The sequence below is a fragment of the Gobio gobio genome (genome assembly GCF_949357685.1).
Source record: "Gobio gobio genome assembly, chromosome: 24".
NCBI lineage: Eukaryota > Metazoa > Chordata > Actinopteri > Cypriniformes > Gobionidae > Gobio > Gobio gobio.
In genome coordinates, this window is record NC_137120.1 from 40,433,584 (window position 1) to 40,454,264 (window position 20,681).

The 20,681-nt window shown below is 36.9% G+C and overlaps 4 protein-coding genes across 5 annotated transcripts in view; 2 read left to right on the forward strand and 2 right to left on the reverse strand.

The window, feature by feature from the left end:
- Positions 1 to 2,187, forward strand: part of gnav1 (guanine nucleotide binding protein (G protein) alpha v1) — an 84,268-nt gene extending 82,081 nt beyond the window's left edge. For both annotated transcript variants that reach the window (XM_079808620.1, XM_079808621.1), the window contains one exon: positions 1,120 to 2,187. In XM_079808620.1, the coding sequence (XP_079664746.1) occupies positions 1,120 to 1,310 (191 nt within the window). In that variant the 3' untranslated portion in view covers positions 1,311 to 2,187. The remainder of the gene's footprint in view (positions 1 to 1,119) is intronic.
- Positions 2,188 to 3,736: 1,549 nt separating this feature from the next.
- On the reverse strand, positions 3,737 to 5,400 carry npb (neuropeptide B; the record flags this gene model as incomplete). The annotated part of the gene is made up of 2 exons (XM_079808624.1): positions 3,737 to 3,865; positions 5,131 to 5,400. 2 exons carry the CDS (start codon positions 5,398 to 5,400, stop codon positions 3,737 to 3,739), a joined length of 399 nt encoding a protein of 132 aa, XP_079664750.1.
- Positions 5,401 to 9,332: 3,932 nt separating this feature from the next.
- sgsh (N-sulfoglucosamine sulfohydrolase (sulfamidase)) lies at positions 9,333 to 20,172 on the reverse strand. The gene is made up of 7 exons (XM_079808619.1): positions 19,964 to 20,172; positions 18,333 to 18,493; positions 18,145 to 18,250; positions 14,855 to 15,177; positions 13,940 to 14,021; positions 13,654 to 13,857; positions 9,333 to 10,137 (listed from the first exon to the last, which is right to left on the reverse strand). The coding sequence occupies exons 1-7, from the start codon at positions 20,049 to 20,051 to the stop codon at positions 9,578 to 9,580; spliced, it is 1,524 nt and encodes a 507-aa protein (XP_079664745.1). The 5' UTR covers positions 20,052 to 20,172; the 3' UTR covers positions 9,333 to 9,577.
- slc26a11 (solute carrier family 26 member 11) overlaps positions 20,169 to 20,681 on the forward strand; it is a 35,406-nt gene continuing 34,893 nt past the window's right edge. Inside the window, exon 1 of the mRNA XM_079808618.1 lies at positions 20,169 to 20,346. The gene's annotated coding sequence lies outside the window, so the exon portion shown is untranslated. The remainder of the gene's footprint in view (positions 20,347 to 20,681) is intronic.

The following is a 20,681-nucleotide window of genomic DNA, read 5'->3' on the forward strand; positions in this document are numbered from 1 at the left end:
CTATGTAGTTTTCAACCGATTTATGAATAAGAACAGAAAATTACCGCTCCACTTCACATGCCCAATGGAATTTGAACTTGCTTTGCCAGATCACGATTGGTTGGTGTATATACATGACAAACGGGCATTGGTGAATTGTGTAATACTTTAAAATATATCATATATAGATTTGTAATTAAATCAACACATTAGCTCTGATTATGGATGAAAAAAAATATTGGTTTACTTTTTTTCCCGTAAGGCCACACACTCTCTGAAAGGACCATATTTGGCTCGAGAGCCGCTTCCGAACAGAGGAAAATCAGCAATCAATCAAAACGCACGCGACCCATAGCAACGCGTTATGGCAACGCCTCAACGGAAATTGTCCGACTTTTGAGCCGTTCATTACTATTGTATACATTGTCATCAATGTCATGTTATAATAATCACATTTATTTAGTTTTATTGACCACGATATTATCATTGATATTTGTTTGAGAGGGGCACTTTTGATTCATTTTGAAAAAGGGCAGGGGCTCGAGCACCCAAAGCCCCCCCCTCTGCACGTGCCTGACACACAGACAGACAGACACACACACACAGGACATTGGCATACAGCGCGTTCGCTTGTGTATTGTCACGCTTGGAAGCATTTACATGAATAAGAGCGTGATGATCATGTAACGCTAAGCAAAAATGGATATAAAAACGGACGCTGCGTTATTTGCGTTAAATATTTTTTATGCGTTAAGCTGAAAAAATGAATTTGCCCAGCCCTAATATATTGCAATGCATTAATAATGTCTTACAATGCAACCTATAATTAGTTTCTTGTAATTATTCAAATGAAATGTATCTGACTATAAATATTATAAATATAATTGTATAAAAAGGAATACTTATATTCAGCAAGGATGCATTAAATTATAGTTATACAAATTTCCATTAGAAAGTTTCTTCATCACAGTTTCCACAACAAAAAAAATGAAGCAGCACAACTGTTTTCAACTTTAATAATAATCATGTTTCTTGAGCTCATATCATCATATCAGAATGATTTCTGAAGGATCATGTGATACTGAAGACTGGTGATTTACTGTAAATAAATGCAGCCTCTCCGTGTGTGTTTGTCCACAGGCGCTGACTGTGATGTGGATGCTGCCGCCCGGTTCATCGCCGCCATGTTTGTGTCCCTCAACGCCACACCCAGCAAACTCATCTACCACCACTTCACCACAGCCACTGACACCTCCAACGTGCAGGTGGTGTTCCAGGTGGTCATGGACACCATCATCAAGGAGAACCTGGAGGCCGTGTCTCTGCTCTGAGTCCAGGCGATTCCCCTTTAAAAACTCAAAGACTCACGGATGATGGTATTTATTAGAAATGATGCTCTGATATGAATCAGAGCCGACTGCACTCTTTTCATGACGCAATAAACGAATACATGCCAGTTTATGCTCCTCTTACTTATACACCAACTAACAATATTTCATAACTCTCCTTAAAAATGCAATAATCAACCGATATGAATCACATATTACACTGTGTAAGTGTATAATAGGGTTTTAAAAAGTAAATTGTACTGTCCTGGTCGACTTGCTTGCCCATGCATCCCATAATTTTCCATCTGACATCCCTTTCTTCCTGTGTGTACGTTACCATGGTTAATCTTTGTTCAACATGGTCCGTTCAGAGAACGAACACCCTGTTGGTTCATAAAGGTTTTATTTTTGTGCATTATGAATCATGTTTTGCTTTTGACTCATTTGTGATCCAAGGCATTGCAGCACTTTTATAGTTGCCGTGCCGGAGAATTTATTCAATCTGAAATGGTTTTGTTGCACCATCTCTATATGAAGCATAATCATACCTGTAGCAATTGCATATTGTATTGTAAATACATTTCAAATCATGTTACTTTACCAATTTTATCCTATAATCATTCATTGATATTCCATTGATGGATGTATTTTTGCTATTTAAATGCTGTATTTCGCTTTTCAAAAGCATTTTAGTTACTTTTGTAAATGCAAACAAGCCACTGTGAATCGAACCATAATTAAAAAACTAACATAAATGTATTTGATTGTTTTGTGCTGATTTCCCCACACACACACTGAATGGAGTTAAACAAGTCAACACAAGCATACACACAATGAACGGTATATCTTTCAAGTTTAATAAAATAAAGAAAACATCTTTGAAAGTTTTTGCTCATATCATTGAAATCTCTTTATGAACATTGAATACATCTGGAAGGTACAGGAGACAGGTGGGCGCCGGGGGGAACAGATCGAACAGAAAATACCTGTTTTCTGTGTTGATTTTGTATTTTTTTTTTCATTGAATAAATTTAAAGCAGCGAACTTCACATTGTGTGAACCAGGGGTGCTCAAAACTGCCCTCAGAGATCCGTTTTCCTACAAAATACAGCTAAAACTGAGTGTTCACACTGAAAGTGACTTGAATCTGGTTTGACTTCACTTTTGCACATTCGCAATGTCCTAAACCAATCTGTTTATGGTAGTTTTTAATGTCCTGACGCCTGATTTTATTTAATTTAACAAATTATCAATTTGTTAAAAGCTATATGTGCCAGGCTTCCGGTTATTTTTAGCTGTACAAAATGGGTCCTCTTGGAACTTAACTGTCAATATCGTCACCGCCCCCTTTTTAGGGGAAAATAAACTAGACTTCCCATAGACTTTAATACAAAATGGCGGCACAAAACAACATCCGTCCACAGCCGGCAGGCGTGAATAACTTAAGAAATCACTCAGATTAAACATGTCAAGTAATTATATGTCCAGTCGTCCTGCCAAGAGCGTGAAAGATACATCCACACACTTAATTTGGTCAATTTAAAAACCCCAGCGTCAAATTGGTGTAACAACCCCACCCAGTGGCGTCTTACCCGGACATTTACTCGTACCTCATCGAGTCACCAGGTAAGCCAGTGAATGCTTTTACTTCGTTTTTGAATCATGAAGTACGGATGATGCTATCGGAAGCTAAGTCAGGCTGTATGGATGGACAGAAAAGTGCACTCAGTCAGTACTCTAAATATAAAGACATACTATATACATATAAAGATGTTTACTTTCAAAAACGAAGTAAAATCATTCACTTGTTACACCAATTTGACTAGGACATGTTTTTAAATTGACCAAATTAATTGTGTGGATGTATATCACAATCTTAGCAGGCAGGCTGGACATTCACTAGTTTAACCTAAGTGATTTATTAAATTATTCACGCCTGCCGTCTGTTTACGGACGTTGTTTTGTGCCGCCATTTTGTATTGCAGTCTCTACTTTTCCCCTAAAAAGGGGCGGTGACGAAATTGACAGTTAAGTTCCCGGATGTGCCGGTAAACAGGTATTTTTTTTACTGTTATTTATCTTATTTTAATGTATTGTTGTAGTTATAAACGCACTGTTTTGTAGCGCACATACTGTTTACCTCACTACGTTGGTTGTTTACACAGCGGCTAGTGTATCGTTCACAGAAAGCAACATATTCATAATATAAATCATAATTTAAACATAGATACAGAACTAAACATCGCAGGAAAGCAGATCTTCAGGAGCAGCGCTGAACATCCCCGGTGTAAATCAAGTAAACATTCAATGTCAACAGCGCGCATCACTGCCTCGGCTGTAAATACTCCTGAAATGAAGAGACTTTGGGTCGGGGAGGGAGAGAGAGAGAGAGAGAGAGAGAGAGATAGAGAGAGAGAGACGGGTTCCGCTCAGGAGGTGAAGCAGTCCAGCGAGTCGAGCGAGAGGAACACGTCTGCTTTGCACCGAAACGTGCTCGAACCGTCCTGGACCAGCTCACAGCTCTGTAGGTTTGGGGAAATGTCCTTTACGCAGATGGCCTGAGGGGAACAGAACGGCACAGGAAACGTTAATGGTTGCATGCGATTCTGTATGAATTGACGCTGTTTATAATAAAGAAAACGGACGAATCGGATGTCAAAGAAAAAATAAATAGCCTAGATAAACCTGTCTCATAACGTTTTTAAACGTAAAACTCTTGAATATAATATTTTTTTGTGCTTAAATTGGTCCTTTAAAAATAGCCCCCCCCCCCCCTCATTTAGATAGATAGATAGATTTGTCTCATAAAGTTTTTAAATGAAAAACTCTTGAATATAATATTTTTTGTGCTTAAATTGGTCCTTTAAAAATAGATTTCCCCCTCAGATAGATGGATGGATGGATGGATAGATAGATAGATAGATAGATAGATAGATAGATAGATAGATAGATAGATAGATAGATAGATAGATAGATAGATAGATAGATAGATAGATAGATAGATAGATAGATAGATAGATAGATAGATAGATAGATAGATAGATAGATAGATGGATGGATGGACAGATTTGTCTCAAAGTTTTTCTTAATGTAAAAAAGAGCTTTTCCCCGTCATTCATTCATTATATTTTATTTACTTTATAAAATATATTTTTTATTTGAATATTTATAAACCGTAATTTAAAAAAAAAAAAAAAAAATTTAGACTTTGAATAAACCTTATAAAATGTATACACATTATACAATAGTTCTATAGGATGTTGTTAATCTGCCAAATTATTTAAAAAGTACCAAATTATTTTTTTTAAACGTTTAACAATCTTTTCATCATACACATAAATATATAGATTACATCATTAATATTTCATGTTCTGAATATATATTTGTTATGCTTTGTTAATTGATTACTTTAGTAATAAGTTGTGCAAATATATACGAGAAACAATCATGAAACTGTTTAATGCAAGTTCATGTATAACTGAATGCAGATTAACGGCATCATATCGAACTATTGTATAATGTGTATTCATTTAAGGCTTATTTAAAGTCTAAAGTGTTTTATGAAATTACGGTTTATAAATATTAAAATAAAAAATAGGCTATATTTTATAAAGTAAATAACATTTTAACTGCATATGTGTTTGTGCGTATGTGTGTGTGTGTGTATATATATATATATATATATATATATATATATATATATATATATATATATATATATATATATATATATATATATATATATATATATATATATATATATATATATATATATATATATATATATGAATGAAATAAATCATGTTTTTCATAAATAATTTACCATGTTTTTGAGGACAGGCGTCTGTCTGCTGCTGAGGTCGGGGATCGCGCTGTTGGAGACGCCGGGGATTTCGCCGCTGTCCGGCGCTGATTCACTCTCAGATCTGCGCACGTACGGCGACCTCCGGATCCCGGACAGCAAACCCGAGGCTCTCCCGACGGAATAGTAGCTCGGCCCGGTGGACTGCTTGTACCAGGCGTCTGTAGGATGGCTGGAGATGAGGATGGAAACAGCCACGAACACCAGCACGGATCTGACGGACCTCTCCATTGCGCACTTGACCCAAACGTGTGTTTTGATCAGTGATGCCTGGTAGCTTTTGGATTGATGTTCTCCACATCTGGAGTTTATATAGAGCCCTCGGAGTCGTGATCTCGTTCGTCATTCCCCACTAGATGATTCATATTCCCGGCCAATAGGATTAATTTGCGCGTCTGGAGACAGTTGGGGAGCCTTTAACGTCAGGTAGATGTGATGAATGACGGGATAATATTGTTTCTCTGTCACTGAGGCTGTCTATATTGATCAATAAACGTCTTTCTGGCGTCACAGCACAAGTTAAAAAAGAAAAACTCCCGTGCGTAAAGACGCACACACAATATCATCAACGCGTGACAGTTTGCTATACATTAGAAAGGATTTGAATACAATAGAAGCAGAAATTAATGATTGAATAAATTGTTTTTTAAGGTGACGTAGTTACACGTTACTACATATACTTAGTATTAACCCTAAAGCAAATCCTAGCAATAACTCTACTGTATAGTAAGTACATCAGCACTTATAGTACAATGTAAGTACGTCACCTTACCGAGATTTAAGTGCACAGAATCTGATTCTCATTAATGAATGATTTGAATATTGACTTTATTGAATATTGACTTTTCTGACTAATTACACTTTTGAGTCACATTTATAAATAATTTAACTGCGAGGGCACTTTCAATACTGTATCTTAAACAGCTACATGCTTGTGAGTTGCAGCTAAATGCAATTTTTATTATTATTTTTTTTTAAGTATTAAAAAATAATTTTGAAATGATCCTTACATTGTAAAAACAATCAGGTCTCCAATTGAAAATTTTCTAGAGACCGATCACATCTAAATTTTTCAGTTGGCCAAATTGAATTTCTGTGAATTGAGGCAATTGAATTCAATTAAAATTCAAGAAATTCAATTTGGCCAACTAAAAAATTTAGATGTGATTGGTCGCTAGAAATTTTTCAATTGGAGACCTGATTTTTTTTCACAGTGTAGGCATCTGAGGTGACATTTAAGCAAGAAGCCAAAATATTACATGTATAATAGTTATAATAATAATTAAAGCTGCAAGCAGCAATTAACGGGGCCAAGCGCAAAGAAGCCAATAAAACATTCCAACATGGCTAGAACTGCAACAATGAGCAATTAAAGGCTAATTTTATGATGATTTTAGGCAAAATGGCTGAAAAATCATACAGTCCCTAATAATATGATTTAATGTTTTATCACGTTTGACCAATAGAGAGTAAGGGAACAATGACACAGGCAAAGTTTGGTGTCATTATGTCAAAGCATTGCAGAGATACAGCCTCAAGAGTGATTTTGGCATCATGCCTCAGATTCGTCGCTGCGCTATATAAAAACGGTTTTGTCTATTGACACGAAATTGATAACTTTTTGCTGTCATGGTCTGAAGATGTTACGATTCGATTTTGGTGAAAATCAGACAGGGTCTAGGAGGAGATCGAAAAAGTAGGTTTGTAAAGGAAATCAAAATGGCGAACAGGAAGTTTGGCCAAATATGGCAAAGTTGGGATTTTTGTTCTTGACATGACCCAAAGAATCGATTAAAACCAGTTTTATGACAATAGTCAAATTTAATCAAAAGTTATTAGCATTTTTGGAAAATTCATTATAACTTTTGTCCACAAGGTGGCGCTGCCCTGAAACTTTTGGAGTACTTTCAAGGCTTGGTGCCGAAGACACATGCCGAGTTTCGTAATAATACGCCAATGCGTTCGCAAAATATAGCACTTTTTGCAAAATTCAAAATGTCCGACACCCAAAATGGTTGATATGGGAAAATTGGGTGTGGTGTGGCTCAGCATGATGCCCCAAATCTAAAGAGACAAATTTTGTTTTTTTTGGCTAAAGCATTCTGAAGTTATCATCAAAAATATAACATTTTTGTATCTCTTGACCACTAGGTGGCACTGTGCCGAAACGCTGCAGGCAGCCTCAGGTCATGGTTGTCAAAACACACATAGATATCCATAATAAAGGCTAGATGTGTCGTCCGCGCTGCTGGCCAATGGAGGTCGAGTCCGCACCTGGCGGCCATCTTGTCACAGTCAGCTCGCTCACTCCTAACATTGTGTTTTAATGGTGCGTGTACTTTTTAAATAACCATAACTTGCTCAATTTTCTACCGATTTTCAAACTGGTTTGTTATAAACGTCAGAGATGTAGTTATGACCCTGCATACTTATGAATAATTATTCATAATTTGTTCACGCATCCAGAATTATAGCCACGTTAATAACGTTTGTAAGAAACCAAACCATTTGTAAATCCGTCCAGATTTCAGCGAGATAAGAGTATTTGTGTTCAGATCACTCGCCTTACATCAGGCACCACAGAGCCCTGTGACAAGATGGCCGCCAGAAAGCTGGCCTGTGACAAGATGGCCGCCGGTGATGACGTTAGAGACTCCGCCGTAAGACATCTAGCCTTTATTATGTATATCTATGATAACACACACCAAGTTTGGTTAGAATATGCTAAAGCGTTGCGGAGATATAGCCTGACTTTCATTTTTGTGGGCACTTTGTCGATTTTATTTACGCGTTATTCGAGAACAGACTAATCATCTTGAATCTAATATCGTTTTGTCAGCATAGTCTGAAAATGATCTGGTTAAATTTTCGTGAAAATTGGAGCAACAGCCGAGGAGGAGTTCGAAAAAGTAGTTTTTCGGAAAATTCAAAATGGCGGGAAATTTTTCATTACATTTGAAAATAGCATAAACATGAGTGTACCATTGGACAGGTGGTGGTGCTAGAGGGATTGAGTTAGAGAATTAAAATTTGCCATGGTGACAGATGAGACTGTCCTCTATGAGTGTGCCAAATTTCAAAACTTTCCCGCAAACGGTTCTATGGGCTTCCATAGACTCCAAGACAGAATAATAATAATAATAATAGGAACGCAAACGATTTCGATAGGTGCCTACACACCTTCGGTGCATTTAAAGGATTATTATTCAAATTATGTGAAAATATTTTTTAATAATAATACAAAATATTTTAAATATAAAAATGTAATTTTGAAATGTTGTCAAAAAGGAGCGAAAATGTAAATAATAATAATAATTATACAATGATAGTCAGGGTTCCCACTCTTTTTCAGCAACCATTTTCCAGTACTTTTCCAGGACATTTTCAATTTTACTACGGCGGGAATAAAAGACAAGGATCACGCCAAATATTGCTTTCTACGTCTTTAAAAGCCGTCCAGTTTTTATTGCCATTACTTAACAATCCAGCATTTTTCAATATGAGCTCTTCATCATACTTTATGACTATGGAAGCTTGTTTACACCACAGAATAGAAAGAAAAGGTAATTGTGACTTTTTATCTCGCTATTCTGACTTTCTCGCAATTGCGAGTTTACATATTTGTGATATAAACGCAAAAATTGTCGAAAAAAAGTCGAGAAAAGTCGTCAGAATTGCAAGATATAAAGTCGCAAATGCGCAAAAAAAGTCAATTGTGAAGAAAAGGTCAGAATTGCGAGTTTATATCACGCAATTCTGACTTTATAACACACAAATGTGACTTTATAACACACAAATGTGACTTTATATCAAAATTATGTGATCAGGTAGCAGCTTACGAGTTAACATTCACTGCATACATTTGAGCAGTTATAGCATTAGCATTAGCTAACGGCTGCAAGTGGCAACACAAGACTAAACCATTAATTCAAAAATACTACTCACACGCATCAAACTCAGCGTCCTGAACATGTGCTTTCTGCAACTAGCGCTAATTGTTTGGGCCAGCGATAAACTCTTTATTCTCGGCTAAAGAAATAATTTTTTTTAAAATAATTTTCCCAGACAACAACAAGATTTTCCAGGACATTTTCTAATTTGTGTGTTTTCCAGGACTGGAAAATTTGTCATCAATTTTCCAGGTTTTCAAGGAGGTGTGGGAACCCTGATAGTGATATTTTTATTGATAAATATAACAATAAGAAAAGGTAAATAACATTGATTGACTGCCTAAAAATAAACATTTATATGGAGTCTTACTGCCTTTTACAATTACTTTATGGTAATGATATTTTCAAATGAAGACAATTAGATCATGTTGACACGTTTATTAACAGTTTCAATATAAAAGCTACAAAAATATTCTCAATTTAAAATGGATAAAAGTCTTTTCTTTCATTCCAGGCTCTCATAGTCCGTTGTACAAGGGTCTGCACTGCGGCTCCAGCTTGGTCTCGAGAACCGAATCTGGCTCGCACACCCATGGGTCCTCGGTTTGCCATTGCCACTTCAGCAGCTGCTCCCTCAGGCTCTCCAGAACCGGGGCGTAGGTTGGATCACCAGCGAGATTCCGCCTCTCCATTGGATCCGCCTGGATGTCAAATAGCTCCCACCTCTCCCGGTAGTAATACTCGTTTAGAGTCTTGAACCAGCCTGTGGGCTGGCCCGACCGGGTCCGGTTCAACAGATCCTGGAAGGTTGGGGACACGTAGAAGTCCTGGTCTATAGGAAAGGGCATGCGGTAGTGGAGATTGTGCAGGAGCCGGTAGGGGCCCTGGTGGATGGAGCGCATCGGGTAATACATAGTGACCTCGTGGAGACTCTGGCTGGCGTAGACGGTGACCCAGGACGGTTCTGAGCTCAGGGCCGGGAGGAGAGACCGACCCGTTAACTCAACCGGACGACCACCTGAGAGACTGTAGGACGGATACGGCAAAGAGAACCAGTCCAGTATGGTGGGAGTGATATCTGGGGGGGGATGAGAGTCATACAAAGAGTCAGTAAATATAAAGATATGACCTTAAACATAGAATCAAGTACATACAGACAGAAAATATTACATTGGCAATAATACATCAGTAAACAGAAAGATATGACCTTAAACACTGAATCGAGTGCAAAAAGGTGCAATCGTGAGTGACGCCACTTTTTAAATATCGTACGAACAACATGCGATTCGTACAAATAGAAAGTGTTACATTGCATTAGTCTCTCAGAAAACCGAAAGAAATGACTTTAAACACTGAATCGAGTGCAAGACGGTACAAAAGTGAGGTGCGCCACTTTTTAAATATCGTACGAACAACATGCGATTTGTACAACTTAGAAAATATTACATTGGATATTTTGTACAAATAGAAATTGTTGTTACATTGGCATTCATCTCTCAGAAACAGATGGAAATGAGCTTAAACTGAATCGAGTGTAAAAAGGTGCGATAGTGAGTGACGTCACTTTTTAAATATCGTACGAATAACCTGCAATTCGTACAAATAGATTGGAAAATTCGTACAAATAGAAAATGTTGTTACATTGACATTAATATGTCAGTAAATAGAAAGATATGACCTTAAACACTGAATCGAGTGCAAAAAGGAGCGATAGTGAGTGACGCCACTTTTTAAATATCGTACGAATAACCTGCGATTCGTACAAATAGAAAGTATTACATTGGAAAATTTGTACAAATAGAAAATCTTGTTACATTGGCATTAATCTCTCAGAAACAGAAAGAAATTACCTTAAACACTGAATTGAGTGCAAAACGGTACAAAAGTGAGGTGCGCCACTTTTTAAATATCGTACGAATAACCTGCGATTCTTACTAATAGAAAGTGTTACATTGGAAAATTCGGTCAAATAGAAAATGTTGTTACATCGGCATTAATCTCTCAGAAACAGAAAGAAATTACCTTAAACACTGAAGCGAGTGTAAAAAGGTGCGATAGTGAGTGACGCCACTTTTTAAATATCGTACGAATAACCTGCAATTCGTACAAATAGAAAGTGTTACATTGGAAAATTCGTACTAATAGAAAATCTTGTTACATTGGCATTAATATGTCAGTAAATAGAAAGAAATGACCTTAAACACTGAATCGAGTGCAAAACGCACAAAAGTGAGGTGCCCCACTTTTTAAATATTGTACGAATAACCTGCAATTCGTACAAATAGAAAGTGTTACATTGGCAATAATCTCTCAGAAAACAGAAAGAAATGACATTAAACACTGAATCGAGTGCAAAAAGGTGAGAGTGAGTGACGCCACTTTTTAAATATCGTACGAATAACCTGCGATTCGTACATATAGAAAGTGTTACATTAGATAATTCGTACAAATAGAAAATCGTGTTACATTGGCATTAATATGTCAGTAAATAGAAAGAAATGACCTTTAACACTGAATCGAGTGCAAAAAGGTGGGATAGTGAGTGACGCCACTTTTTAAATATCATACAAACAACCTGTGATTCGTACAAAGAGAAAGTGTTACATTGGAAATTTCGTACAAATAGAAAATCTTGTTACAGTGGCAATAATCTGGCAGTAAATAGAAAGAAATGACCTTAAACTGAATCGAGTGCAAAAAGGTGCAATAGTGAGCGCTGCCACTTTTTAAATATCGTACAAACAACCTGCGATTCGTACAAATAGAAAGTGTTACATTGGCATTAATCTCTCAGAAAACAGAAAGAAATGACCTTAAACTGAATCGAGTGCAAAACGGAGCTATAGTGAGCGCTGCCACTTTTTAAATATCGTACGAATAACCTGCGATTCATACAAATAGAAAGTGTTACATTGGAAAATTCATACAAATAGAAAATGTTACATTGGCAATAATCTCTCATAAAACAGAAAGAAATTACATTAAACACTGAATCGAGTGCAAAAAGGTGCGATAGTGAGTGACGCCACTTTTTAAACCCGTCCGAACAACCTGCGATTCGTAAAAATAGAAAGTGTTACATTGGCATTAATCTCTCAGAAAACAGAAAGAAATTACCTTGAACTGAATCGAGTGCAAAACGGTGCGATAGTGAGTGCTGCCACTTTTTAAATATTTTACGAATAACCTGCGATTCGTACAAATAGAAAGTGTTACATTGGAAAATTCGTACAAATAGAAAATGTTACATTGGCAATAATCTCTCATAAAACAGAAAGAAATGACCTTAAACTGAATCGAGTGCAAAGCGGTGCGATAGTGAGTGCTGACACTTTTTAAATATCGTACGAACAACCTGCAATTCGTACAAATAGAAAGTGTTACATTGGAAAATTCATACAAATAGAAAATGTTACATTGGCAATAATTTCTCATAAAACAGAAAGAAATTACCGTAAACTGAATCGAGTGCAAAAAGGTGCGATAGTGAGTGACGCCACTTTTTAAATATTGTACGAACAACCTGCGATTCGTACAAATAGAAAGTGTTACATTGGCATTAATCTCTCAGAAAACAGAAAGAAATTACCTTAAACACTAAATCGAGTGCAAAAAGGTGCAATAGTGATGGACGCCATTTTTAATATCGTACGAACAACCTGCGATTCGTACAAACAGAAAGTGTTACATTGGAAAATTCGTACAAATAGAAAATGTTGTTACATTGGCAATAATCTCTCAGAAAACAGAAAGAAATTACCTTAAACACTGAATTGAGTGCAAAGCGGTACAAAAGTGAGGTGCGCCACTTTTTAAATATTGTACGAATAACCTGCGATTTGTACAAATAGAAAGTGTTACATTGGAAAATTCGTACAAATAGAAAATGTTACATTGGCAATAATCTCTCATAAAACAGAAAGAAATTACATTAAACACTGAATCGAGTGCAAAAAGGTGCGATAGTGAGGTACGCCATTTTTTAATATCATACGAACAACCTACGATTCTGTGGAAGTAGAAATTGCCATTCGCACACATTACATTGTTAGTCAAAATCTGTACGAAAAACTCCCAATTCATAAAAAAGACATTGTTGTACAATATCACATTGCACATTGGTAACAATCTGTCATTCGGTAGAGAGATAGTTGAACTACTATAAATACAAAGACGTGCACTACCGAAATGTTGCTTTTCATTATCGTATGAATAACCTTTTGTAAAACTGTTACATTCAATTCAATAGAAAGACAATATCATCTGGCCTAAAACACCTAAATGGCGCAGTAGCGAGATCATGTGTACAAGAGTCAAACTATTTGTAAAAACGTATCAGATTTTCTGGGCTTAAACGCAGAAACAAATTTGTTCTTTTTTCAGCATAGTTTAGCGAAACAAAAAAATCATCATACAGATGTACTGGTACAAATCTGTCATTCGGTAGAGAGTTGTTCCATCATCTGGCCTCAAAAACAGGAACATGCACATGAAGGTGTAGTGTGGTATTAAAACCAGGCTTACAGCACCACCTGGTGGTTATCTCAGGTACAGCACATCTTAAGCAGTGAAGGACTCAGTGATTGGCTCTTACCCAGCAGACTGACGAATGCCTGGCTGATCTGCCCCCAGCGCTGCACCTGTTCAGGTGAGGAGACCAGCATGGGTTCCTTCACACCTGAGCTGTACAGGTTAGTGCGTCCGTTGGGGAACGGAATCCCGTTATCCGAGCTGTAGATCACCAGAGTGTCATTTTCAAATCCCGCATCCCGCAGTTCTTGCAGAACCAGACCAATACCTTCGAAATCAAACACTGAAAATGTGAAAATCTGTGCAAGCAAATATTGAAATATTACTGTGAATGACGTAAAGGATGTAACCTTGGTCCAGCCGGCTGACCGTTGTGTACTGGGCCGCTATATCCGCCCTTGCTGCAGGAGTGTCCGGAATAAAGTACGGAATCTAGTTAGATGTTAAAGGGTTAGTTCACCCAAAAATGAAAATTCTGTCATTAATTACTGAGCCTCATGTGGTTGGACACCCGTCAGACCTCCGTTCATCTTCAGACACAAATGAAGATATTTTAGTGTAAATCTGATGCTCTGAAAGGCCTCCATTGGCTCAACTTTACACTCTCAAGACCCTTAAAAGACACTAAAGACGTCGTTACAAAGTCCATCTCACTACAGCGGCTCTACAATAACTTTATGAATCTGCGATAATAGTTTTTGTGCGCAAAAAAACCCCTAAATAACGACTTACATAGTGATGACCGATTTCAAAACAAAGCATCATGAAGCTTCGAAGCGTTATGAATCAGTGAGTCGATTCAGCGGTTTGAATCGGCAAATTTCAGCAGTTTGGCACGCGATCCGAATCATGATTCGACTCACTGATTCATAACGCTTCGAAGCTTCATGATGCTTTGTTTTGAAATCGTCATCACTATATAAGTCGTTATTTAGGGGTTTTTTTGCGCACAAAAACTATTCTCGCCGATTCATAAAGTTATTGTAGAGCCACTGTAGTGAGATGGACTTTGTAACGACGTCTTTAGTGTCTTTTAAGGGTCTTGAGAGTGTAAAGTTGAGCCAATGGAGGCCTTTCAGAGCATCAGATTTACACTAAAATATCTTCATTTGTGTCTGAAGATGAACGGAGGTCTGACGGGTGTCCAACCACATGAGGGGAAGTAATTAATGACAGAATTTCATTTTTGGGTGAACTAACCCTTTAAGAACACTGATGGTTGGGAACTTCAAAATTTTATATTTTCCTTTATTTGTAAGCCTCACCTTAACCTGATCTGGAGAGTAATACTTCGGCCGCCAATCCGGAATTCTTCCCATTCCGCTCTCTCCATTCCCAAACTTTTCACAGAACGCTCCATACTGAGGCTGGGAATGGCCGCAGCGGTGAGGATCATGGAACGCCACGTAGAGGAAGAACGGCCGTTCCTCGCTTCTCTCCGCCTTCTGGTTCTGGAAGAACTTCCGAACAAGGAGCTTGATCTTGGTGATATTCCGACCCACCTGCAGAACGGAGTTGGTCTCTTCCGTGTAGGCGAAATCGAACGGGTATACAGGGCCTGGACCCACGTGTTTTTTCCCAATGATTCCTTTCCAAAGAAAAGCAATGAATTTGAAAATTTTATTTTTTTTCCAAGATTTACTTATGCTGATTTGCTTTCTGTACTGGCTTTTTGGCATCTATTAAGCACAAAAAGGCAAAAAAAAATTACACAAACGTGCCATTCATAGAAAAATAAAAAATTGTCGTACCAACACAATCTCACGTCAATTCATAACTATTTTACATACGAATTCGTACAAACTCACGTTTTCGTACAAAATGTTTTCCCCAACGATTCATTTCCAAAGAAATCAATCAATTCATGCTTTTTTCTAATAATTGCGCGTTTCTGTATGAAAAACTTGCTATTTGCAAAAAAAAAAGAAACTGTCGTACACAATACGGCACATTGGCAACAATCTGTGTGCGAACAATCTTCACACAAAGCGTTTAATCTCCACCGATTCCTTTCCAAAGAGATTCATCAATCATGAATTTGTAAAATTCCGAATTTTTCCAAGATTCACTAGTTTCCAATGTTTATGAATAAATCATAAGCTGATTTGCTTTCTGTACTGGCTTTTTACATCCATTAACCACAGAAAGTGTTCAAAAGTTTTACAAAAAAGTGCCATTTGTAGAAAACTAATTGTCGTACCAACACAATCTCATGTCAATTCATAACTATTTTACGTACAAATTTGTACAAACTCTTTTTTCGTTCGATCTGCAAGTTTTTGTACGATCTGCACATTTTCACACAAAACGCTCTTTTCCCCAACGATTCCTTTCCAAAGAAATCAATCAATTTCAAATGACCTTCATGCTTTTTTCTAATAATTGCGCGTTTCTGTATGAAAAACTTGCTATTTGCATAAAAAAAGAAACTGTCGTACACAATACGGCACATTGGCAACAATCTGTGTGCGAACAATCTTCACACAAAGCGTTTAATCTCCAACGATTCCTTTCCAAAGAGATTCATCAATCATGAATTTGTAAAATTCCGAATTTTTCCAAGATTCACTCGTTTCCAATGTTTATTAATAAATCATAAGCTGATTTGCTTTCTGTACTGGCTTTTTGCATCCATTAACCACAAAAAGTGTTCAAGATTTGTACAAAAACGTGGCATTTGTAGAAAAACTAATTGTCGTACCAACACAATCTCATGTCAATTCATAACTATTTTACGTACAAATTCTTACAAACTCTTTTTTTTGTACGATCTGCAAGTTTTTGTACGATCTGCACATTTTCGCACAAAACGCTCTTTTCCCCAACGATTCCTTTCCAAAGAAATCAATCAATTTCAAATGACCTTCATGCTTTTTTCTAATAATTGCGCGTTTCTGTATGAAAAACTTGCTATTTGCAAAAAAAAAGAAACTGTCGTACACAATACGGCACATTGGTAAAATTCTGTCGTTCGGTAGAGAGATACTTGTACTATTATCTGGACGCAAAACAGAAAAGGTGCACTACCGAAATGTTGCTTTTCATTATCGTAAGAATAACCTTCCGTAAAAGCTGTTACATTCACCTAAACATGTAATTCAGAGAAAGACATAACTATTTAAGTATGAATTTGTACAAACTTTTTCCCAACGTTTCCAAAGAAATCAATCATGAATTTGTAAAATTCCTAATTTTTCTAAGATTCACTCGTTTCCAATGTTTAGTAATAAATCATAAGCCGATTTGCTTTCGGTACTGGCTTTTTGCATCCATAAACCACAAAATTTGTACAAAAACGTGCCATTCGTAGAAAAAAAAATTGTCGTACCAAAACAAACTCATGTCAATTCATAACTATTTTACGTACGAATTCGTACAAACTCACGTTTACGTACGACCTGCACATTTTCGTACAAAACATTGTTTACCCCAACAATTCTTTCCAAAGAAATTAATCACTTTCAAATGACCTTCATGCTTTTTCTAATAATCACGCGTTTCTGTACGAAAAAAACTTGCTAGTTGTAAAAAAAAAAAAGAAACTTTCGTACACAATACGACACATTGGTAACAATCTGTTGTTCGGTAGAGAGAAACTTATTGCAATTTAAGTAAATTTAACTTATTGCAAAAACGTGCAATTCGCAGAAAAACTGTTTTACGCACCAACATCTCATGTCAATTAAATTCATAACTATTTTACGTACAATATAATTCGCCCATTTTTGCACAATCTGCACATTTTCATACAAAACGTTTTTCCCCCGAAGTTTTCTTTTCAAAGAAATCAATCATTAATTTGTAAAAGATTCACTCATTTCAAATGACGTTATTTTTCTAAAAAATCGTACGTTTTTTCCGTACAAACTCATATGAAATCCCCACCTCGTAACATAGTACCGTTTTCTTGCTGCTTGTACGCACTACGTTTTGTGGAAAGATTGTTGAACTAATATTTGGACTCAAAACACAAACGAGCACAAAGGGGCAGTACTGAGACGTTTTTCATCATCATATGTAAAATTAATCGTCGTAAAAATTGTTATATTGATACAACTTTGTAACTAATGGAGAAAGATAAGCCTAAAATACATAAATGAGCCGCAAAAGATGCATGAGCGAGATTTTGTGTTTCAGAGTCATACGAATAACTGGCTTTTCTTCGTACAAATCTTCGTACAAATGTTATACAAAATCAATGTTTTTTCAGTGTAGTACGAATAATCTGAATATTCATACAGATGTTTGATTTCGGGAATTTGTTAAATTCGGGAATGGGAAGTAGGTAGACTTTTGGGCTGCTGCTGTCTTGTTGCGTTGTTTTTATAGGTATTTTTAATGTTTGTAAACTGTTTTTATGTATGTATGTTGGTCTTGTTGCAAAACAAATTGCCCTACGGGGACTTAATCGAATAAAGTGAAGTGAAGATGTGCTGGTACAAACCTGTCCTTCAGAAAAGAGTGTTATTATCTGGCCTCCAACACAGAAAGAAGTGAACGAAGGAGCAGTGTTTTATTAAAAATACCATGTTTTTATGATCCATCTTCATCGTACCTGTGTGGATGTTGGCTTGTTTCAGGAGGAGAGGAAGACTGCGCACTCCATCAAATGAGTTAAAGTGATGAACTCCCTGATGGAGGCCATACATCCCGTTCTGGTGCTGTTGATCAGGGGGAGAACAGTTCAAGGCAAGAATATCCATTAGTTTGGTCTAGAAACAGAGACTTTTAGATGCTAGTTACCTGTGGGAGTCCAGTCAAGATGGTGGAACGACTGGGTGAGCAGCTGCTGACGGAGGTGAAGGCGTTCTTGAAGATCACACTGCGCTCAGAAAGAGCCCGAAGGTGAGGTGTTTGGACCACAGTGTTGTTGTAGACATCCGTCTCAAACCCACCATCATCAGCTGCAAAACATGCCAAAATTTAGACTAGCTTCGAAAGTGCCATTTAGGCGTCTTTATACATTTACACAGCAAATAAAACTGTACACTGTGATGCTAGTGGCTCTGAGCTAGCATAATTTAGCCTGGCTTTCATGCCTCTTTACTCTGAATTTTGAGCGGACTGTGTAAAGTCGACTATAAACACATTAAAGGTGCACTATGTAAGTTTTCCGTCCGCTAGAGGCCACGCCCCCACATGTCCCAGTTCCACGGGTAAAAGAGCATCTCACGATTTACAAATAGTTGGAAACATTTGGGATATTGTAAGTACTCACTGCAGTGAGAGGAAAGCGCATCTGCAGAATAAAACCGCAAACTAACGCGGATATGATGTCATCGACAGGCCACGCCCTCACACGTCCCGGTTCCTCGGGTAAAATAGCATCTCACCATTTACAAATAGTCGGAAACATTTGGGATATTGTAAGTACTGAACAAAATATATAACACTGGCCTAGAGGTGTTTGGATATTTTACTGTAAAAATGTTACGTAGTGCAGCTTTAACACTCGTAAATACATAACAACCAGTGTTGGGTAAGTTACTCTAAAAAAGTAATTACTATTAACCTTCTAAATCCTTTATCAACCTCGACTAGTTAAAGGAACACGGCACTATTTTTGAAAATAGGCTAATTTTCCGACTCCCCTAGAGTTAAAAATTTAACGATAAATGTTTTTGAATCCATTCAGCCGATCTCCGGGTCTGCACTTTTAACATAGCTTAGCATAGATAATTGAATCGGATTAGACCGTTAGCATCTCGCTCCAAAAATGACCAAATAGTTTTGATATTTTTCCTATTTAAAACTCGACTCTTCTGTAGTTCCATCGTGTACTAAGACCGACGGAAAATGAGAAGTTGTGATTTTCTAGGCTTAAAAATAGCTTAACTTCCGTCAATATAACGAACGTGACAACCGGCTTACACAGGGAATGCTGGGGACTATAATCAGGGATTGAGATGCTAACGCTCTAATCAGATTCAATGATCTATGCTAAGCTATGCTAAAAGTGCAGACCCGGAGATCGGCTGAATGGATTCGAAAACGATAAAACTCAATGTTTAGTTGGGAAAATTAGCCTATTTTCAAAAAAAGTGGAGTGTTCCTTTAAGTGATTCAATATAAAACTACATAAATGATTCTTATTAATTGACCAAAGTATTAACAAATGTGAGGATACATAAAAACCTGCATTTTAAAGTTAGACATTCCTCCATTGTGTTATATATAATTGTTCTACAGTCTATACACAGTATTCAGTTCAACTACATCAGAAGTAACTGTAAAGAAATAAAAGTAATCCCTCACGTTACTTTTTCAAGGGGAACGTAATTAACGAATACAGTAACGAATTGCTTAGTAACTAGTTACACACAACACAAACATAAAGTGTCAAATCAGTATTAATTATGTGTTTTAATACACACCAATGATGAGAAGCACATTTCTTCTCCTGCACTCTACATCACAACAAACCAGGAAACACAGCAGAGCCCACACGAGCAAAAACGACATTATAGTGTCATTTGCCTCCTATTTCTCTGCTAATGTTAGCTTAGCAAAGCAAGTTGTTTACACTCCACGAGACAAATTCCGCCATCACATGACCACGATCAGCTGACGCGAAGCCTCGACCAATCGCGTGGCCGCTGACGTCACACAGGGCTGTTTCATTGTGGCCACAAAAAAAAAAACGCGATACACGTCAAAGTCGCTTTGATTTCAACGAGTATCTTTATGTTTTGATGGAAATATTAATATCACGTCCGGGAATGTTTGAGCTCAGCTGAAGCACGGACTCATCTCTGAGGTTTGATCTTTCACTTGAATTCGCTTTGTGATGTTCATTGATCTCAACTTTCAGTTTGGTGTGCAAATTAAACTATAGTATTATTATTTATTGTTTTTTCAAATACGAATACCTATTATTGGATTCACCCTGTGCTTTCATAAAGGATACTCAAATCATACTTTCACACTGAATACTCAAATCATGAGATTTATTAAAATGTCATATGATGATGTGACTCGTGTCAAAATTATTGAGTAATCAGTTTTATGGGTATTATTAGTCATTTTATTTTGTTACTGTAATGTATCTTTGACATTGCAGTGCATAAAATAAAAGGTGTAACGATGTATTAC

Bases quoted from the DNA above. Each gene is read 5' to 3' on its own strand.
- sgsh (XM_079808619.1), bottom strand. From the start codon at position 20,051: ATGTCGTTTTTGCTCGTGTGGGCTCTGCTGTGTTTCCTGGTTTGTTGT. The intron at 18,494-19,963 runs GTGTGTATTAAA...CATGTTTTGCAG, and splicing joins AAATGTGCTTCTCATCATTG to CTGATGATGGTGGGTTTGAG. The intron at 18,251-18,332 runs GTAACTAGCATC...CCTGATCAACAG, and splicing joins TCTTGACTGGACTCCCACAG to CACCAGAACGGGATGTATGG.